Source organism: Sorghum bicolor, chromosome 4, assembly GCF_000003195.3.
Source record: "Sorghum bicolor cultivar BTx623 chromosome 4, Sorghum_bicolor_NCBIv3, whole genome shotgun sequence".
Lineage (NCBI taxonomy): Eukaryota > Viridiplantae > Streptophyta > Magnoliopsida > Poales > Poaceae > Sorghum > Sorghum bicolor.
This window is the reverse complement of record NC_012873.2, coordinates 64,151,598-64,169,307: the sequence shown is the minus strand read 5'-3', so window position 1 is coordinate 64,169,307 and position 17,710 is coordinate 64,151,598. Positions and strand designations below refer to the sequence as shown.

At 44.2% G+C, this 17,710-nt stretch overlaps 2 protein-coding genes across 3 annotated transcripts; both read right to left on the bottom strand.

Annotated features, from left to right (window-relative positions):
* LOC8075171 (vesicle-associated protein 1-2) lies at positions 2,341 to 6,236 on the bottom strand. 2 transcript variants are annotated; one of them, XM_021460420.1, is made up of 8 exons: positions 5,715 to 6,232; positions 5,352 to 5,422; positions 5,174 to 5,255; positions 4,966 to 5,081; positions 4,687 to 4,809; positions 4,174 to 4,215; positions 3,617 to 3,694; positions 2,341 to 2,744 (listed from the first exon to the last, which is right to left on the bottom strand). In XM_021460420.1, the coding sequence occupies exons 1-8, from the start codon at positions 5,770 to 5,772 to the stop codon at positions 2,637 to 2,639; spliced, it is 678 nt and encodes a 225-aa protein (XP_021316095.1). In that variant the 5' UTR covers positions 5,773 to 6,232; the 3' UTR covers positions 2,341 to 2,636. The 2 variants fall into 2 exon arrangements, with proteins under 2 accessions (XP_021316095.1, XP_021316096.1); XM_021460421.1 differs by lacking the exon at positions 4,174 to 4,215 and having other exon boundaries at positions 5,715 to 6,236.
* On the bottom strand, positions 13,089 to 16,770 carry LOC8075170 (protein YABBY 4). The gene is made up of 7 exons (XM_002452807.2): positions 15,956 to 16,770; positions 15,586 to 15,759; positions 15,190 to 15,379; positions 14,408 to 14,456; positions 14,180 to 14,255; positions 13,806 to 13,877; positions 13,089 to 13,562 (listed from the first exon to the last, which is right to left on the bottom strand). The coding sequence occupies exons 1-7, from the start codon at positions 16,067 to 16,069 to the stop codon at positions 13,473 to 13,475; spliced, it is 765 nt and encodes a 254-aa protein (XP_002452852.1). The 5' UTR covers positions 16,070 to 16,770; the 3' UTR covers positions 13,089 to 13,472.

Here is a 17,710-nt window from a genome sequence, read left to right as displayed (position 1 = left end):
CTTCTTCCTTTGGACATGGACACAATTAGAGCATCGAGCCGGTTACTATAGGGTATCATGCACATACAAGGGAAGAGAGAGAGGGAGCATGCGCTGGGGCTAGGACACGCGATGGAGGATGGGGGCTGTCTTGTTGGGCCAACAGGAATGGGGTCTGGGGGAGAAATATGGGTGCCCAACCAAATATGGGGTCTGGAGTAGAGGCCCTACTGGAATAATGATTTTAGCCTGGGCATCTATATTTAGCTATTGGGGCTTGAGTATGGGCTCTATTGGAGTTGCTCTTAGGTCCTGTTCGGTTCATCCTGATTTTTTTAATTCTCTAAATATTTAGACACATGTGTGGAGTATTAAATATATACTATTTACAAAACTAAAACACAGCTAGAGAATAATTTGCGAAACGAATCTTTTGAGTTTAATTAGTCTATGATTGGATACTAAATGCTAAATAAAATAAAAATGCTATAGACCATATTTTGTATCCATAATCTAAAATCCAGATTCCAATAATTTCTAGGAGATCCAAGCAAACCTTAGTCAACACCAAAACTTTGTTGAAAGTGTGTACTTACCATCGGCATATAGTTGGATTCATGTGTCTACACGAAGGCTTTTCTAACACTAAACTATGTCACTAGATGAGAATGACAAGAAGAGGATTGAGTAAGTAAAAAATAACTCGCTAATGAGTAGTCAGTCATTCGGTGCTAGCTTGGAGCCTCAAACACAACACATGAGTGATCTTAAGAGCATGTCCAATAGTTCCCAATAGATCACCTGTCAAATCTATGATTATTTCGATCCTAAGAAAGAGTAAGGATCGGATTTATTATCATCTCCAACTATTTTTTTAATAATTTACTTCTAGACATTCAAAACACAAGGACTACCAAAGTTTTTTTTCTCGGTCCTCTTGTTTCTCCTTGTGTTGTGGGTGTAGTGCATCAAAACACTTAGCTAGTGACAATAGTGTAGATGCAGTGCATCTCGGGCGACAACTATGCCTTCTAAAACAAACCACATACTTGAGACGCTCATGGTCCTCATGTAGCTGCAAGTCAATGGCCTCTATCGCCAAGATCATCATACTTGACCTCGAAATGATAGCAGAGGGGAATAATGATGGAGATGGCAAAGGGATTGGACTCGATGGACGGTGGACAACCACAATAACGATTATTGTGGTTTGTGTAGTTGATAAAAAAGGAGACGGTGAAGAAGCTATAATAAATGTATGAACATGTCTACAATGATAAGACTTGTTGTCCAAGCTAGAGATTGATTGTATCTTGATCAGAGGCCAAACCAACCTAAGGGAATAATGTCTCCAGTGCAGCACGAAATAAGAGGAGATCTCTCAATCCATTCAAAGTTGTAGCCACTAATCATGTAGTTACTAAAGCACTGGGAAGGCACTCCTAGCTCTACTTGTCTAGATTGCATCAAGCAGGCACGAAGACTTCAGCGAACCTATGACAACTCAATGAGCAAGGTTGCAAACCATTTGTTGATTCATGTTCTTGTGTCCTTGAGACGAAGCCAACAGTAGTAGTTGGTCGTTTAGGGTATTGAGAGGTGCGGGCTTATCGATCAAGTTTGATGTGTACTACGTGATAACTTGAACATCGTGGAGGTAGGAGCTTTCGTGTCTCTGAAGTTAGGTTGTGTTTAGGTTAGCTTTAAAGTGCTTCTGCTGCCAAAAAGCATAAAGCCAACCAAATGGGTGGAACGTAAAGCTGGTTTTCCAAAAACATGTACCGTTTTTGCAACGTCTTAAACCCTACTTTTGTCTTTCAACTTTTCCAAATGGATAGAAATAGAGAGATGTTTTATAGTTGTTCCAATGGGGATAAAAAGGAAGGTAGGTTTTATAGTTTTTTTTTTAAACCAAACCGCTATAGTTTTTTCACAGCATGTAGCTTACAACAGTTTTCTGAGATGAACTGAACATAACCTTAGTATGCCATATTCTGATGCTTTGTGTTATAGTTCAGATTGTATTAGCTTGGACATTCTAATGCTTTGTTAAATGGAAGCTGATAGGGTGAATAGTTACTGAAAGGAGGCGATAAATCAAGTACCATGAGATGTCTATAATTCAGATTGTATTAGCATGGGCATTTTAACGCTTTGTTAAACGTAAGCTGAAAGGCTGAATAGTTACTGAGAGGAGGCCGTCAATCAAGTACCACGAGTACCCAAAAATTCCACCTTTTGTTTTCTTTATTGATTTCCAACCTGTAGCAGAACCCTAAATATGAGTTTGGTACTTTGGTCCCTCTTAACAATGAGTAAATCACTTCACGCAATTCACAAAGAATATATATATCACCACAGTTTTAAAGAAACCATTCTGTTTATATGTGCAAAAGGATGCCAACAATTAGTCAAAATCTTTCAAAAACCAAAATGCTACACCTCAAGACCTCAAGTCGCTTGCAAGCTGATAACAGCTGGTGTTGGTAACTATGACTTATTGTTTGGCTAAAGTTTATAATATGAATCAGAAAATTACAATAGGCATCAGATCCTATGATAAACAGACCACTGAGTTGTACAACAGCAACCATACAGAGAGCACATACAATTTTGTTTAATTCAGAAAAAGCCAACCAGATAAATAATACATGCACTCATCTCTTCATGAGGAACCCTAGCAGTATTCCCAGAATAGCAACCACCAGTACTAAAACTAATGAGAAACCACCATGCTGCCTGCTGATGTCTCGCCTCAGAAGGTCCTGTCAAATTCCAATAAAATTATAATCAGAATAAATCTGCCCTGCCACTGAAATTGATCCAAGTGTTCAGGTATCCCTGTGGCAGGAAGCAATGCAACAGTAATCCATCCAAAGAGTATTGCAGGCATATTTTGGTACACAATAGTTTTAGAAGTAACTTTAACCTTTAATTTCTCTTATATTATACGTTAATTGCTACAGGATCAAAACCATATCAGAAGCATTTAAAATAGGAATTTGATATAACTTCTGTACACTAGACAAGCATATAATTTGATATAGTTGTTGGTCAAACCTTAGAAAGTTTTTTTTAAAAGTAATGGCAGGAGTGCTGCCCTTCAATTAAGGTAGGAAATAGAGGTTTTTATGTACAAATCGTCATTCCAGGACTCGGCCGAGAAAAAGACAGAACACAAACAAAACTCACTGAGGAGTTACTAAGCCAGTCTATCAATGGCCCTCTTTCTTAACATAATGTCTTCCCTCACTCTTTCTTAACCTTAGGAAGTTATACTTCAGATAAAAAATATGCTTTATAAAAGTGGATGGAGGGATCATGTGAATCTGCACATGTAGTTCTACGCTTGATGGAATCATGAAAAGGAAAAGGAACTAAAAGGAGAACGAGAGAAAGGGATGGAAGATACAAAAAGGACAAGGCTATATGTAGCCCATGTAAAACAGATGTACAAACAGGAAGGGTACAATCTGATATTTATCTGTAGAGAAATGCACAAGCTATCAACAGAGCTATAATACAACTTTGTCTAGCCTAGAAAATAAAAGCTAAATGTAGCCTACAGTCAAAGGTAACAGAATTGCAAGTCTATTAACAGTTTGCATAATAAGCAAAAAACCAATGTGGTACTGACCAATTCTTGTCGAAGCTTGTTGTTCAGTTCAACAGCAGAATTCTTCTCCTCCATCAGTTTCGAAATCAAAGCAAATGGCTACAAAGGCATAAATAGACCATGTCAAGCCTCTGATGGAATCCATGGCCAAGGCCTCGATTGCTTTGTTTTTAAAAATTTGCTGACATGCTCAAGAATTCGATACAGGTAGAATGCTAATACATGAGACCATAAGTTGAATTAACAGTTTGAAGCAATGCTACGGGCTTATAATTGAATGCTATTTGAGAGACTAGTCATAGGATATGTCATTTAGAAACAGTATCTAAGACGGACCATCTCTAATTTCTGAATCTTCAATATTTTTCATCCAGTGGCAGACAGATACCAGAATGAGCTCAAGTGATACATTTAGAGCAATGGTTAACTCCATCTACTTCAGTGCAATATTTAAGCAAATGACGTGCTGATGCTACAAACTTGATGACTTTTGAGGTATGAGTATTTCAAGTGCAAAAGTACTACATCTAGAATCTTTAGTAGGTACAGCTTGACAAGTTTTATATAAAAAGGTTCACCTCAGTGATTATTTTTTCTGATTCTTTAGGTTCTTTTGTTTCCTGCAAAGAAAGAACCACTCTCAGTTTTAGAAGGTGGATATTGGGAGAGAGAATCAATTATCAGTGCAAAATGTTATAGTCAGGAACTACAAGAGAATAAGCCCAAGTGTTCTATCACAGTAAATTGTTGGTGTAGATCATGAAATACATGCTGTAATTATAGAAGAGTAAATTCAAAAACCTAAAAAGTATTTTGACAAGGGTTGAAAACTGCAACTTCTGGGGCCTATTATAGAAACCTATACTATTTTGACATCTTGCAAAAAGCAATAACTTCCTCAAAAACATAAAACTATTTTGACATCTTATTGCAGATTGCATTAAAAAAACATCTTATTGCAGAAAAACTGCAACTTAGGTTTCTGCAATATGCCCCAAAGTTGAATTTTTTTTGCGACCTTAGTGTAAATACTTGTAGGTTTTCGAAATCTACTACTTATATAACAATCAATTCTGAAATCAAATTCTTACCTCTTGATAACTCAAACTGCCCAGATTACCATCCTCATATCCCTCGCTTTGAGAGGACGATTGCGCTAAGTAAACTACCTTCAACTTCACTTCATCCACTATATTGCCTGAATCTTTGGTAAACTACATAATCCATCATTAAGATTTTTTTTAGTGAACAGAAGGGGCACCTCTATAAAATGATAAAGAAAGTCTCCCTCTAAGTCATAATAATTGGACAGAGAAAACTACAAATATAAAACGCTGAATCACAAAACACACTAAAACGTGACTTATTACCATGTCTCCAGTGACCTCCTTTGGCATGATCTCCTTGGCCACAATGGCGCTCTGCACAAGGAACTTGTCCTTGCATTGCATGTCTGGCGGCACTTCCCGCTGCGCTTGCATTGTAACTGAACCCAAGCGATTCACGGTCAGTATAATTAAGATGTTAAAATAGAGCCAGTTATGTGATGATAATTATGCGATCGATCCACTAAATTACCAACAACATCAGCTTTGGACCGGGGTGCCACCATGCCATTGTTTGGCCGAACACAGTACTTTTTCGGGCTTGTTGTCTTAACCTACAGTCGCAATGTTGCACAAGTTTAATCTCTACGGTACCATTTTGTTTTACATAGCTTCTTCTGCCCGAGAATCCACAGGAAGGATTCGTTTACCTTGAACGCGACCTGCTTGTCTGTCTTGTTCGTCAGCTGCAGCGTGCAGGAGATCTGCTTATTTAATTCGACTGCATGATTCAGGGAGCAGAACAGAGAGAAAATCAGGAAACAAAAGAACAATACAGGACGACTGCGGATTACGAAACCAGAGAAAAATCATCGAAATGAACCCAGAAAGGATAAAAGAAATGAACCCAAGAAACAGCCCATAGAAAATTATCGAATGGAAGCTCGACACAGCACATCAAAATTTCCACGGATATCTATCGAAGCTGCGGTGATTATTCAATCAGAAAATTTCAAGGAAATCAATCGAACCCGCCCCGCGACGAAGGAAACAAAAATACAAAAGACACGTACATGGAAACCGGAGCTCGATGGGGTCGATCCCGAGCAGCTCCCCGGGCTCGGTGCTCATCCTGGGCAATCGAACGGGGCGACGCAATCCGCGGTGGTGGGAGCGGCGAGGTGGGGATTCGGAATTTCGGTGCTTCCCCTCCCCTCCACTCCCCCTGCCTCCTCTCTCTCTCTCTCTCTCTCTCTCTGTTTTTTTCTCCGACTATCTATATTCCTGAAGCAGTGGAGCAGAGGAGGAAGCGGAGGAAAACGGAGGGTCGAAATCGGGGGGAAAAAGCTCGGGATTTTGGAAGGGGCGAGAAGAGAAGCTGCCCTGGCCGCTACCGCTACCGCTACCGCGCACCGGCGACGTGGCGACGCAGAAAATTCGTGTGAACGGACACGTCCGCGCGAGGGAGGCGGGGAGGTTGTCCGTTCACACGAGCGAGGCAAGGCGAGGCGGGGAGGATGCGCGCGCGTCGGTCTCTTCCCCCAGACGGCCAGACCGCAGCTCTGAGCTGCTGCTGTCTGTCTATCTGCTCGCTCGTTTTTCTCCGGAGGCCGGAGGAGGGGAGGGGTCGGAACTCAGGACTCGGGAGGCGGTTGGTTGCCGCGTTTACATCCGAGGCCGTTTCGCGTCCGCATCATCGCGCAGGACTCGTGCCGCCCGCGCCTGCCAGTTCTACTGGATTTCCAGCGGTCGCCTGTCGCCACGCTCGGCTCGGCTCGGCTCGAATCCGGGCCTCTCGTTCCGCGACCGGCCCGGGCGTCAACGGTGTCTTCCTGCTCCTGCCGGCGGCACCAACACGCAAGTCGCGCGAGGTGTCACTCTCCGGGCCACATGTTTGTCGCGGCCGGGGTGCTGTTTAGGTTCCCGTGCCGCCATCTTGCAACGACCGGTGGCATCGCTCTCTGTATGAAGCCACTGTGAAGCTTAAGGGCCGGTCTCAATGGTCCGTTTCAATGCATTGTTTTCAAGACAAATTTGCTAACAGAGCATCAATGAAACAACATCTACAATGCATGAATTTCACCTTGATGTTTCCTAGGCTGAGCAAAGCATTTAATTACTGCAAAATGATTGGATCACATGCAAGATGGTGAAACGATTTAGTCCTCAATGGGGATTTCATCCTGTTTCACCGCGTGGGAAACAACGCCAGCGGAGTTTCACCATGGTGAAACTACTTCCTTCTCTCTCCTCTTCGTTTCATGCAAAAAGTGCAGTTTTGCTGACATGGCGCTCTAATAAATGTGCATGACATCCTGGTGAAACCCCCAAGGGCACTCACAGTGCAGACTCTATCATAGAGTCTAAAGTTATTTATTACCTCGAACAATGTGGACTTGGAGTCTAAATAAGACTTAGAGTCTTATTTTTTTCTACCTCTTTCTTCAATAAATATGCTGCCACATCAGCAAAATACCATAAATAATATGTAATTAAATGTGTTGAACTCTGTGATAGAGTCTTACATCGTGAGTGCCCTAGTATCCCGTCGTATACTCTCCTGACGAATAATATCCCCGTCACATATGGAAAAGAACATGCCAAAGGGAAAAGTAATACCTGACACTCGGGGGGTCGCGACAAGGTATACGGTATACCAGATGCACATGTTGGAATTTGGAAATAGAGAAGGGGCTAGATGAGTGGATGATCCTGGGATGCTGCTCCGTTTGTTATAATACTGTATCGTATAGGAGTAGTGTCACCAAGGAGTGACTAAGGAAGGGCTTGTTTGATAGAGCTCAATCGGATTTTAATTTTCTATGAGAGTTGATTCTTCGAGAGAAGTGATTCTATGGCTGAAAATGATTCTCTTTGATTCTTTAGCCTAAACTTTTAAAATTACGATGAAAAAATACTTTACAGAATAGTAGAGCTTTGAAAAACTATTTGACAGAGATCTAGCTGCCATTTGAGGCTTAATGTTTCTTCACGTGTCTATGCTAGCTTCAGATGGCTAAGTTATTAATAAATAATAGAAATATGCTCCTTCCATTTTCACCTAAACTCAGTCTTGGAATCTCTATGAAAGCTACGACAACTTGCAGAGAAAAAAAAATCTCATCACGTAGACTTCTAAGAAAAGAAGTTTCCCGTGTACAAATAGATCAATGATAAGCTTATAACCTTAGCATCAGAGCTTCCGGAATTTCCTGGAGCAAGTATCGATTGTCGCTCTAGTAGCCTAAAGAAGATTGCGGACAGTGGCAACCACTTATTCATTCACTCAAGAACAATGTAATTCTAGCTACATGTGTTAAGCACATAGTTTTAGATTGACCAATTAATTATTACCGTCAAGCTAATTTTCCTTTTGACATTCTCATGCCACCACATAGAGGCATGTAGATATAAAAAGGGGATTCTTTTTAGCGTGAAACAAGGTTAACTCAAAATACTCAATAAGCAGAAGCATTAGTTATCCTTGAAAATGAGATAATCCACCCACACCTTCTAGTAAGACTATCTTGTTATGACTTCACTCTAGTTGCAAGCCTAACCTTAGGCATCCCTCTCCTTATGGTTAAGGTTAAGGGTAATGATTTCAAACCTAGCGAACTCCTATAGTGTGATGGGTGGAGTGTACAAGGCCTAGGAACAAATTTACCGCCTATGGATAATTGGTGATTACTAGCGATTTCTACTTCATGCAAGTGAGTTGCAGCCTGCAATCTGAACTACCAAACTCGACAAATTAGTACCCTTAAGTTGGGACATGAGAGTAACTAGGTCTGGTGATACTAGATTTTGAGAATCCATACCATAGTTCTACCCCTCAAACTAGGGTTTGTTTTGTCGACAGTGGCCCAAATGTCTACCAATTTGTACCCCCTAAGTTGGGACATTATTTTCACCATATCATTAGATGATCGTTATCTTCTTGGCTGACATAGTGGACCCCACCGTATGATCTGACGGGCCTGATCAAGTAATCCAGTGAATGCTACAATGAAGAATCTTTGTCGTTTGTTCTCCATTTTAACTTGGATCTTGATCAAACTTTAAACTTGCATCCCTAGGACCTATTATAACACGTTTAACACATCTTTAACACACATTAGTCTTAGACTTGTGTTGTTGTCTCAATCACCAAAACTACAAGATATAATCATGGGCACATAATCATTACACGTGAGGGTTAGAAATTAAAATATGAGTAAGGTTATTTTTAAAATATGAGCTAAAATGGGTTAAAATAAAACTCCCAAAGCAAACCACACTAACTGTCAAGAGCGAAGCCATCCATGAGACAGGGTGTCGCGGTTGCCCCACCTACCACCCCCTCTTTTTTCTCCCTCCTAGTGAGGCAGCGACTCCTGAGATCTTCAACAAGGTTGGTGGCATGACTAAATTGCAACATGACTATCGAGGAAAGAACTATGTTGTTGTGGACTGAGGTTGCCATGGCCATGGCCCATGGCCCACTTTGAAGCCCAAAACATTAACACAATAGACGTTGAGGATTTAATTAAGGCCCCTTCTCTTTGTTGACATTAGGTGGCTCGTCGTTGCTCCTAATTGTAGTCCACCACCATGGGTTGGCCGGTCCTCTTCTTTTTGTGTGATCGTACATTGTGGTTATGGAGAGGTGGAGGATGGTGTCGAATTGCAGGGGAGCAATGTCAGCAGTGAGGATTCTGTCCTTGGAGTGGGCACCGTCGGTTCTAGGCCAAGTGAGGCCATGGATGAGGTGTTGGCACTCTAAGCCCAGAGAGAGAGCGCGCGCGAAAGAGAGAGAGTCATTGTTGGGCAAGACCAAGGCACCCTTTCACTTTTTGTCTAAAAAAGACCTGCAAATCTTAAAAATATAAACAAAATCTTAATAAGAGTCAGTGTTATGAGTGCCTTGGTTCTTTTCTTATTAAGATAAGACTAAGGCACCCATAACACTGGCAATCTTAATAAGAATATGGTGTGCATATATGACCTTTCATCGTGTTAGTTATGTCATGTTATTTGAGAACGGAAATCGTCAAGTAACACGAAGTTCCAGCTACGTTTTAATTTCCACCACGAACACGCGTCCTCTGGCTGCGACAGCTAGGCTACATTTCTTTGATCACTTTGAGAAAGTCAGAATTCGTAGGAGTTTCGTGAAGGATATCAGACACTTCACCTACAGTATATGGAGAGAAAAATGCTGAGCAGCTACAGACAGTGGTCACGGTCCAACAGTGCGACGCACGAATGGTGTATAAGTCCTGGTCACACACAGTCCACCGTGACGCTTGACGAAGCAACAGATCGATCAACAAGCGAAGTAGTTGGGGGATTTGCTACCGTGCGTCATGCACAGGCCTACAGTAGATGCGTAGTCAGTTGCCGTTCTTCTACGGATGACGGACAGAGACGTGTGCGCCCAGCGAAACTAGAGGCCATTATCTTGACTTGAGATACTGGGCCTTGAATGTCGTCTGGTGGGCTTGAGGGGTTTAGGGCTTGAATGTTGTCTGGTGGCATGGGTTCGCAAAAGGCCCGCGAAAGGAATGCAAATACTTTATTTATGTGAACAACCATACTTATATATTCATTTGTACAGGGTGGTGATTTTTACGTTTTAACTCAAAAGTTGACAGTAGCCCGATCAAAAAGAAAAAGAAAAAGTTGACAGTAGCTGGCGCCACGGGCACCGGCACGCGTACGCGCGCTACAGCGGCCAAGGAAGGACCCATCAGCGACGATCAGGCGTGAGCGTGACCCGCGCGCGCACGCGTCGCTTCGATCGGAAGCACGACCGTGTGACAGCCGGTGCCGGCCGGGGATCAGTAGTCACGTCACGGGGGCGCAGCCTCATGATTCATGGGCACGCAGATGCAGGCGACGCGCTCCGACATGCTCCGCCGCAATAATGCATCGCGCTGGTGGATCAGACACTTCGTACACAGAAATCACGGCGCGCACCCGTCGCGTCAAGGAAAGCACACGCACGCCGCAGGGCGGCAGTGCTGGCCGCCGGCGGGTTTCTTCCTTTGCTCTCGCTCAGGCCGGAGGATATTCCGGGCGCGCCGTGCAGTTGTAGCTTCGCTCTCGGCTCTCAACAACCCTCGTTGTTTGGGCCGCGCCGCGCCCGGCCGGGAGCGTACGTATGTACGTGTTCGTCCAGGGAGACAACAAAAGCAGAAAGCACGCTCTCTGTCTCGACGCATGCATGGTCACTGGACGGATGCATGGGTTGATCCACCGGCCGGTCCGGCCGGGCAGCAGTATATCAGGACTTTGGAACAGCTTGATTTTGGCACGTTTCGGACTAGACTGCATTGCAGGTTGGACCATGCATGTACACCATTGCAATTAGCCAATTATTAATAACTAGGAGCACATATACTCCTACTATGTGATATTCTAAGGCCGATCCAAATACTTTATGGATTTAGGCACTATAGCACTTTCGTTTGTATTTGATAATTAGTGTCTAATTATAGACTAATTAGACTGAAAAGATTTGTCTCACGATTTGCAGGTAATCTGTGCAATTAGTTATTTTTTTTTAATCTATATTTAATGTTTTATGCATGTGCCGTAAGATTTGATGTAACGGAGAATCTTGAACTTTTTTTGAATTTTGGGGTGAACAAAACGAGGTCTAAGAGCATTAGGTCAGATAATCTATTCCCATATCCTAAAAATTTATATATGTGATCTTCTATTATTAGTTGCGTATTTTTTCTTCTTCTTTTACCTAAACAGATCACTGATACGTTTTTAAATTGATACTAGAGAGGGCTTAGAGGTAGACGATTTAAGTAATTATTTAAAACTTGCAGTAAGAAGTGATATGGTTTTTGAGAAGAAATGCCAACCCAAATCTCTTGCAGGTTTTATTCAAAAGGAACACACTAGCTATGACATTGGTCACAGTTGCAAAGATGTGTGATGAAATCAAGGACCTTCTCTCAAGTTTGACGGGTGCTAGAAATCAAGGATTGATTTTTGAGTGGGTTTGGTTTTATATGTTCCTCAACTTTTGTAAAAAATTGGTCTGATTCTCTTGGGTTCGAGATGAAGCCCAATCCTTTTCATTATCTAAAAAAAGGTATGAAAATATATAGGATGAGTACTTTATTGGATCAACCACAATCCGTTATAATGCATTTAATTGACATTTGTGGATGAATTGTTACAAAGCTTGAATACTAGTATAGCATATTACAAAGCTTGAATACTAGTTTCCTTTTCCTAGCTTCCTAGCATAAAAATAAATGAATGAGATGTTGTGTTCGTGTTGCTATTTGTATTATGTGTGTATTGCCACCTAATCATTAAAAACGTATGGGAACACTCTTCCTCCAATGACCACATAAAATATTCTCATTAACAGTTCCAAACATAAATTGTAAACACATAATATAACATGTTTTCCCCAATAAAAAGAAGAACAAACATTCATTTTTTTCCTATTCAAAATGGAAAAGTACATATAATTGTCTTATAGATGATATATTTTAGAATTCACTACTAAAATGGTGGAGTTCTCCTAGTGTTTTTAATTAGTAATAAAACGATAGCACTAGGAAATCCTCACTAGGAGAGATTTAATAGGGAAAGTTTGTACTAAATTTTGAATGTTAAAACACTAGGAGAAGCCACATCATTAGGAGAAGTTGAAAATTGTGTTTGTGATTTACTGCATAAATTACTCCATTAGGCGAAATCAAATTCCATTTTCCTGCATTAATGTTGATGATTTTTTTTTCACAAATTTTAATTATTGAAGCGGAAAATACTTTGTGGGCAGGGGGGCGATACTCGGACGCACTTTTACAAATGATTTATGCACTATTGAACTAAACAATATAGCTAGTTTATTTTGGGGATTTAGTTCGACTACTCTCCATTCAATTTTGATTTCCCAAGGGAATGGTGCATATATATAGATCTAATCACCCATATGGATTACTTTGCAGATCACTTTTTCATTAACATGGGAAACATAATTATTATTCCTAAGTTAGATTTGAATTGTACACTTTCAAAGGATTCTTAAGTAGCCCTAAACAGTATAGTTCATTTGGTGAACTTAATTTGTTTTTCCTTCTGAATTCCATTCCCAAGGGCACAGTGCAATGTGGATCAAACAAGTCAAATTAAAATTATTTACCTATGTTATATTTTGCAATCCCTTTTTCATTAGAAATTGTGCCTATTAATATAGACTATTATTTTGAATTGTCCGGAGTCCGGACAATAGTGACTGTGCAAATTGACAGCTAATTTAACCGCAAATGAATGCAATTAAACCCACACGTTGAAAAAAAATCACATAGTAGCAGTACATGGAAAATGACAAGAACACGAAGGAACATATATATATATATATATATATATATATATATATATATATATATATATATATATATATATATGGCACTGTTGCCAGATTTACCAGATGCCGATCGAACTAGTTCTCCATGGTAAAAAAAGATGTCCTTGATGAACAGACGCAAACATGGGACTGGAGGAGGCACAACGACTTTTCTACAGGCGAATTGAAGGGGTCCAGGAACAAAAAAATAAAAAGAGAGAGACAGAGAGAACATGAAATGAAAGGGATTGTTGAAATAGAGAGGAGACAATCAAGTCTGTACCTATCGATCGGATCATCAGTGGCCTAGGTGTTCTGACTTGATTCTCCATTTCTACCCTCAAACTGGAAATACTCTAGTTAAACGACACGCGATACTGAGATCAAGATCTGAGATGAAACCCTAGAATGCAGCACAAGGGCGATAGCCACTCTGCGTGCCAGATTCAGAACATGCCTGCCTAACCGGCTAGAATGGAGTGATGCCCATGTTGGCTGCTGCAGCCGCTGCCGCTGCAGCGTAGAGTCCATCTTTGAGAAGCATGTCTTCAGCGCCATCCTGTATATCACAGCCCAGGAAACCGCTAAAATTAAGATGGGTGTGTGCTTACAAAGTACAAAACATTGAATTACTAAATTAAACTCATCAAGAGAAGCATATATATAATATTATATATGGTAATAATATAGTGTTGCTGCTGGGGATGCTCTGAATTCTGTCAAAGTGTCAAGTGAGGATTTGGAGACATACAAATATACATCGAGTTACTACGGTTTTCAATGTCAGTTTTATATTTGATACCTGAGTCTTGAAGGTCTTCTTGAGGCCCTGGTCCGGCATGAGGCCGAAGTGGATGTGTGGGAAATGGGCCCACTGATAACAAACACAAATGAGAGGAAGACAATGCAAAATCAGGATCGCATTAGTATAGAGTACTTCGAAGCAAATACTGAAAACGAACACTATCTGTATGCTTTGGCTGTGCCGGTGGGGCAGCAAACAGAGCCTCAGCCCACACCCAGGCACAAGCAGCCAGCACCAGACACATGCTGTCGCTGTGTCCATGCTGACATTGTAAAGTGATGGGTCAAATCACAAGACACGCAGACAGCAAGCTAGCCACGAGTATAGTTGTTGTTACTGCTGTGCGTCTGGGGAGGAAGAAGAAAGTTTACATTCTTTGCGGCTGCGCTGAACGCCTCCCGGTGGGTGATGTCCGGGTTCCCGGCCTTGATGCGCTGGATCTCGTCCCTGCAGTGCACGCAGCCAGCAGCACACATTTACTAGCTAGAAGACGATAGATGAGCAAGCATGCAGGAGCAGGATACGGTGGCACATATGATAGAGCTAACTGGTAAAGGGAAAATGCATGCATTTTATATGCAGGGGGGAAAAAATCTTACTTGATGAACCGGTTGTATGCCGACGGGACTCTCTGCCGCTTCTCCGGAGCTGCAAAGTTAGATTTGTAGGGTTAGATTCGAGTCAGCACACAGCATGCACATCCATAGGAAACATGGCAGAATGGGTACGCTTATCTAGAGCTAGCAGCAACTACTCCACTATGCTGCATGCCGACTGTTTGCAACAGATGAAGAGCGATGGATATGGGCAACCTCTGCCTACAACAAGACATGATTGTATGTCTCGCGCGCTAGGCTTTCCATCGATCCCGATAAGGTCCTATATTTTTAAATAGAGTAACCCCCTATGTATGTTCCACGCATGGACATGGTGAAAAATGTTCATGTAATTTAACCTTAGCTTTTGTATATGTATTCTAACACTGCACGCAATAAGAAGGGGTTGTCATCCATCCAGTTTTAAGCACAAATAAAAAAACTGTTATTGTTATTCCAGCAGACTGCACGAACACGGTGGTCTGGCGTCTGCGTTCCCCTCTACTCAATGCAAAAAACTGTAAAACAACAACAAAAAAATGTACGGGAAACTAGGGCGGTGTTTGTGCTCCCAGGAACAAACAGTGCGTTGCACGGCTTTCCCGAGTTCACCCCCTCCACACATCACGCTGTTTGCTTTGAGCCTTTGATTAGCGTAGTGATTAATACCCTTGGTTCGGAAAAGTAATGCAGAAGTACCCAAAAAAAAGAGGGGTGAGAGAGAGACAGAGAAGATCAGGAATCCAAGGATCGGATCGGAAACAGAAAGAACAAGAAGTCCTTACGCCTGTTCACCGACGGGGCGGTGGTCTTGGGCAGTTCGGGCTCCTGCTGCACAGGCTTGGCTGCCGGCATCGGCCCGGCCGGCAGGTTGCTGGCGCAGCTGCTGTTGCTGCCGCCCGTCATGGTGCTGCTGCTCAGGTTGGCGCTCGCCTGCTCCATGAGGAGGCTCGGCGCCTGGAGCGCCAACTCGTCCTGCATGCGCAAAGAAGCAAGTTACACACACACACACACTCACTGATCTGACCTCAGTTGTCTGAGGCTGGCTCTGATGAGCGCGCTAGCTAGCTGCAAACTTTTGAGTACTAGATTAAGCTAACTAGGGACGAAGAAACGTCGAAACTTAACATGCACTAGCAGAAGGTTAAAGTGTTAAACTGATGGGTTTCGTCCATACATACCAAGAGGCCATGCGGGGATGTGGGCGAGAGCAAGGAGTGACCGAAGTTGAGATGGTTGGCCGGCGGCGCGGCGGGCGGGAGCAGGAGGCCGCGGAGGTTGACGGAGAGTAGGTTGGCGCAGTGGCCGCAGCGCACCGTCACCGTCTTGAACAGGCTGCTGCAAGGCACGCCGACCTATATAGACAGCTGAATCGATCAACACAAAGAATGGAAATGGATAATACGTAGTATATAACAAACACCGGCCCCGGCCGTCAACAAGAAGAAGCCGGGCGGCGCAAACACAAACAAAGAAGAAGCGCGCGGGGGTGTGTGTCGGTAGGTGGGGGTGGGGCGCTCGAACTCGCTCGGCGCCACCGCATGCACGTACGGCGAGGATGGTGTCGCAGCAGTTGCAGTGCACGTAGCAGAGCTGCTCGGTGGGGGACGGCGCGAGGTGGTCCAGCGGGAAGGCGGCCGACGACGAGGACGAGGACGACATCATGATACGATCTCCAAGTAAGACCGAAATGTAGCAGCTAGCTCCCACCACCACCTGATCCACCTGAGGCGCTGACGCTGTCGAGAAGATCGATCGATCCGACGAGCGATGGAGCGAGGAGTCGTCGTCGAGGACTCGCCTTCTTGCTCGATCCGGCTAGCTAGGGCAAGCAAGGAACGGATCGCAGGGAAAGCAAAGCAAAGCAGGTAGCAGAAGAGGGCGCGTGGTGAGAGATCGGATGAGGAAGGAGGCCGGGCGGGGGGAGTCGAAAGGGGAATTTTATACGACTACTAGGAGAGGGCCGGGGCAGGAGGCCAGAGATATCCTTTTGGTCCCCTTTGATTTGATGAGTGTGATTTGATGGTTAGCTAGCTGCGTTGTGGGCTGGCTGGCTAACTTGCGATTTGATTTGATGGACCTGCCCGATTCGAGAAAGCCTCGGATCTGTCGTTGTTCCTGATTTGATTGAAAGCCACAGCCCACAGCACGCAGCAACAACAACCAACCAACCCACCCAAAGCAAGGCTTCTACTCTTGCTTGCTTGCTTGCTTGCTAGTTGCTACTCCTACTACTACTACTACTACTGCATGTGGATCTTGCCGCGAGCGGCGAGGGAAAGGCAGGCAGGCAGGAGGAGGAGGAGGAGGAGGACGGCATGGGGTGTGGACCGCGGCGCGGACAGTGTGGTGGATATATGGCCCCTGGACAAAGGGAAAAGCGAGCGAGGTGCAGGAAAGCGAGCGAGAGCCGTTGGTATATGTGACTGACGACGGGCGGCAAAGCAACACGCCAAGCGCTACCGGTCCGCCTCGCCTGTCTCCGGCCGGCTCCGCGCACTGCACCGGGCCGGTCGGCATCTCGAGACTGTGTTGGCGACTGCGAAAAGCGGGATGAGTGGTGGGGATCGCCCGGGCCCCGGGCCCAACTGTGCCACGATGCGCGCGGTCTCCCCGGCCTCAGCTCGCTCTAGCTAGTCCCCCCTGTGCCCCCGCGCGCGCGATCCATCCATGCATGCATCCATCGGCAGGCAGCCCGGCCGCCGGGGCGAGGGGCGACGGCACGCAAGGTCGTGCGTGCATCCATGCGACCGATCGGTGTCGTGCTGTACGTGACTCGTGTGCGTGCGCGGGATATACGGAGCAAAGCGCGATCGACGGCCGGCCGCCGGCGCACCGTAGCATACGTGTGTCGTGTGGTACGTCTCTCTGTCTTTCTCATCAATGTGCCTGGACGCGTTGTGTCGCCACGCGCGCAGGCCAGCTGATATATAGAGCAGTCACACCACACGTATAGGAGGAGTAGTATATGTGAGGGTGGCCGGCCGATCGATCTGACCGGTCCGGCGCGGGGTGTGTTTCGTCGCATAACCGGGAGCGTTTTCGCGAGACAAAAGCCTGACCGTGGCTCGATTTTCCTGGGCACGGTACGGTACGGTGGAACCCAGGCTTAAATGGGGCCGAGCGACCAGGTACTTCCTATATACCTACGTAAAGGTAATGACCCTAGTACGTACGTGCGTGTATGCCTGTCTCTCCGAGACATTACGGCTGACGATAAGTATATCCTACTTCTTCCTACGATAAGCACCGGTTCAGGAATCTCTACATGCGCGCGGACTGCAAAACTGCTTGGTCTCAAAAGCA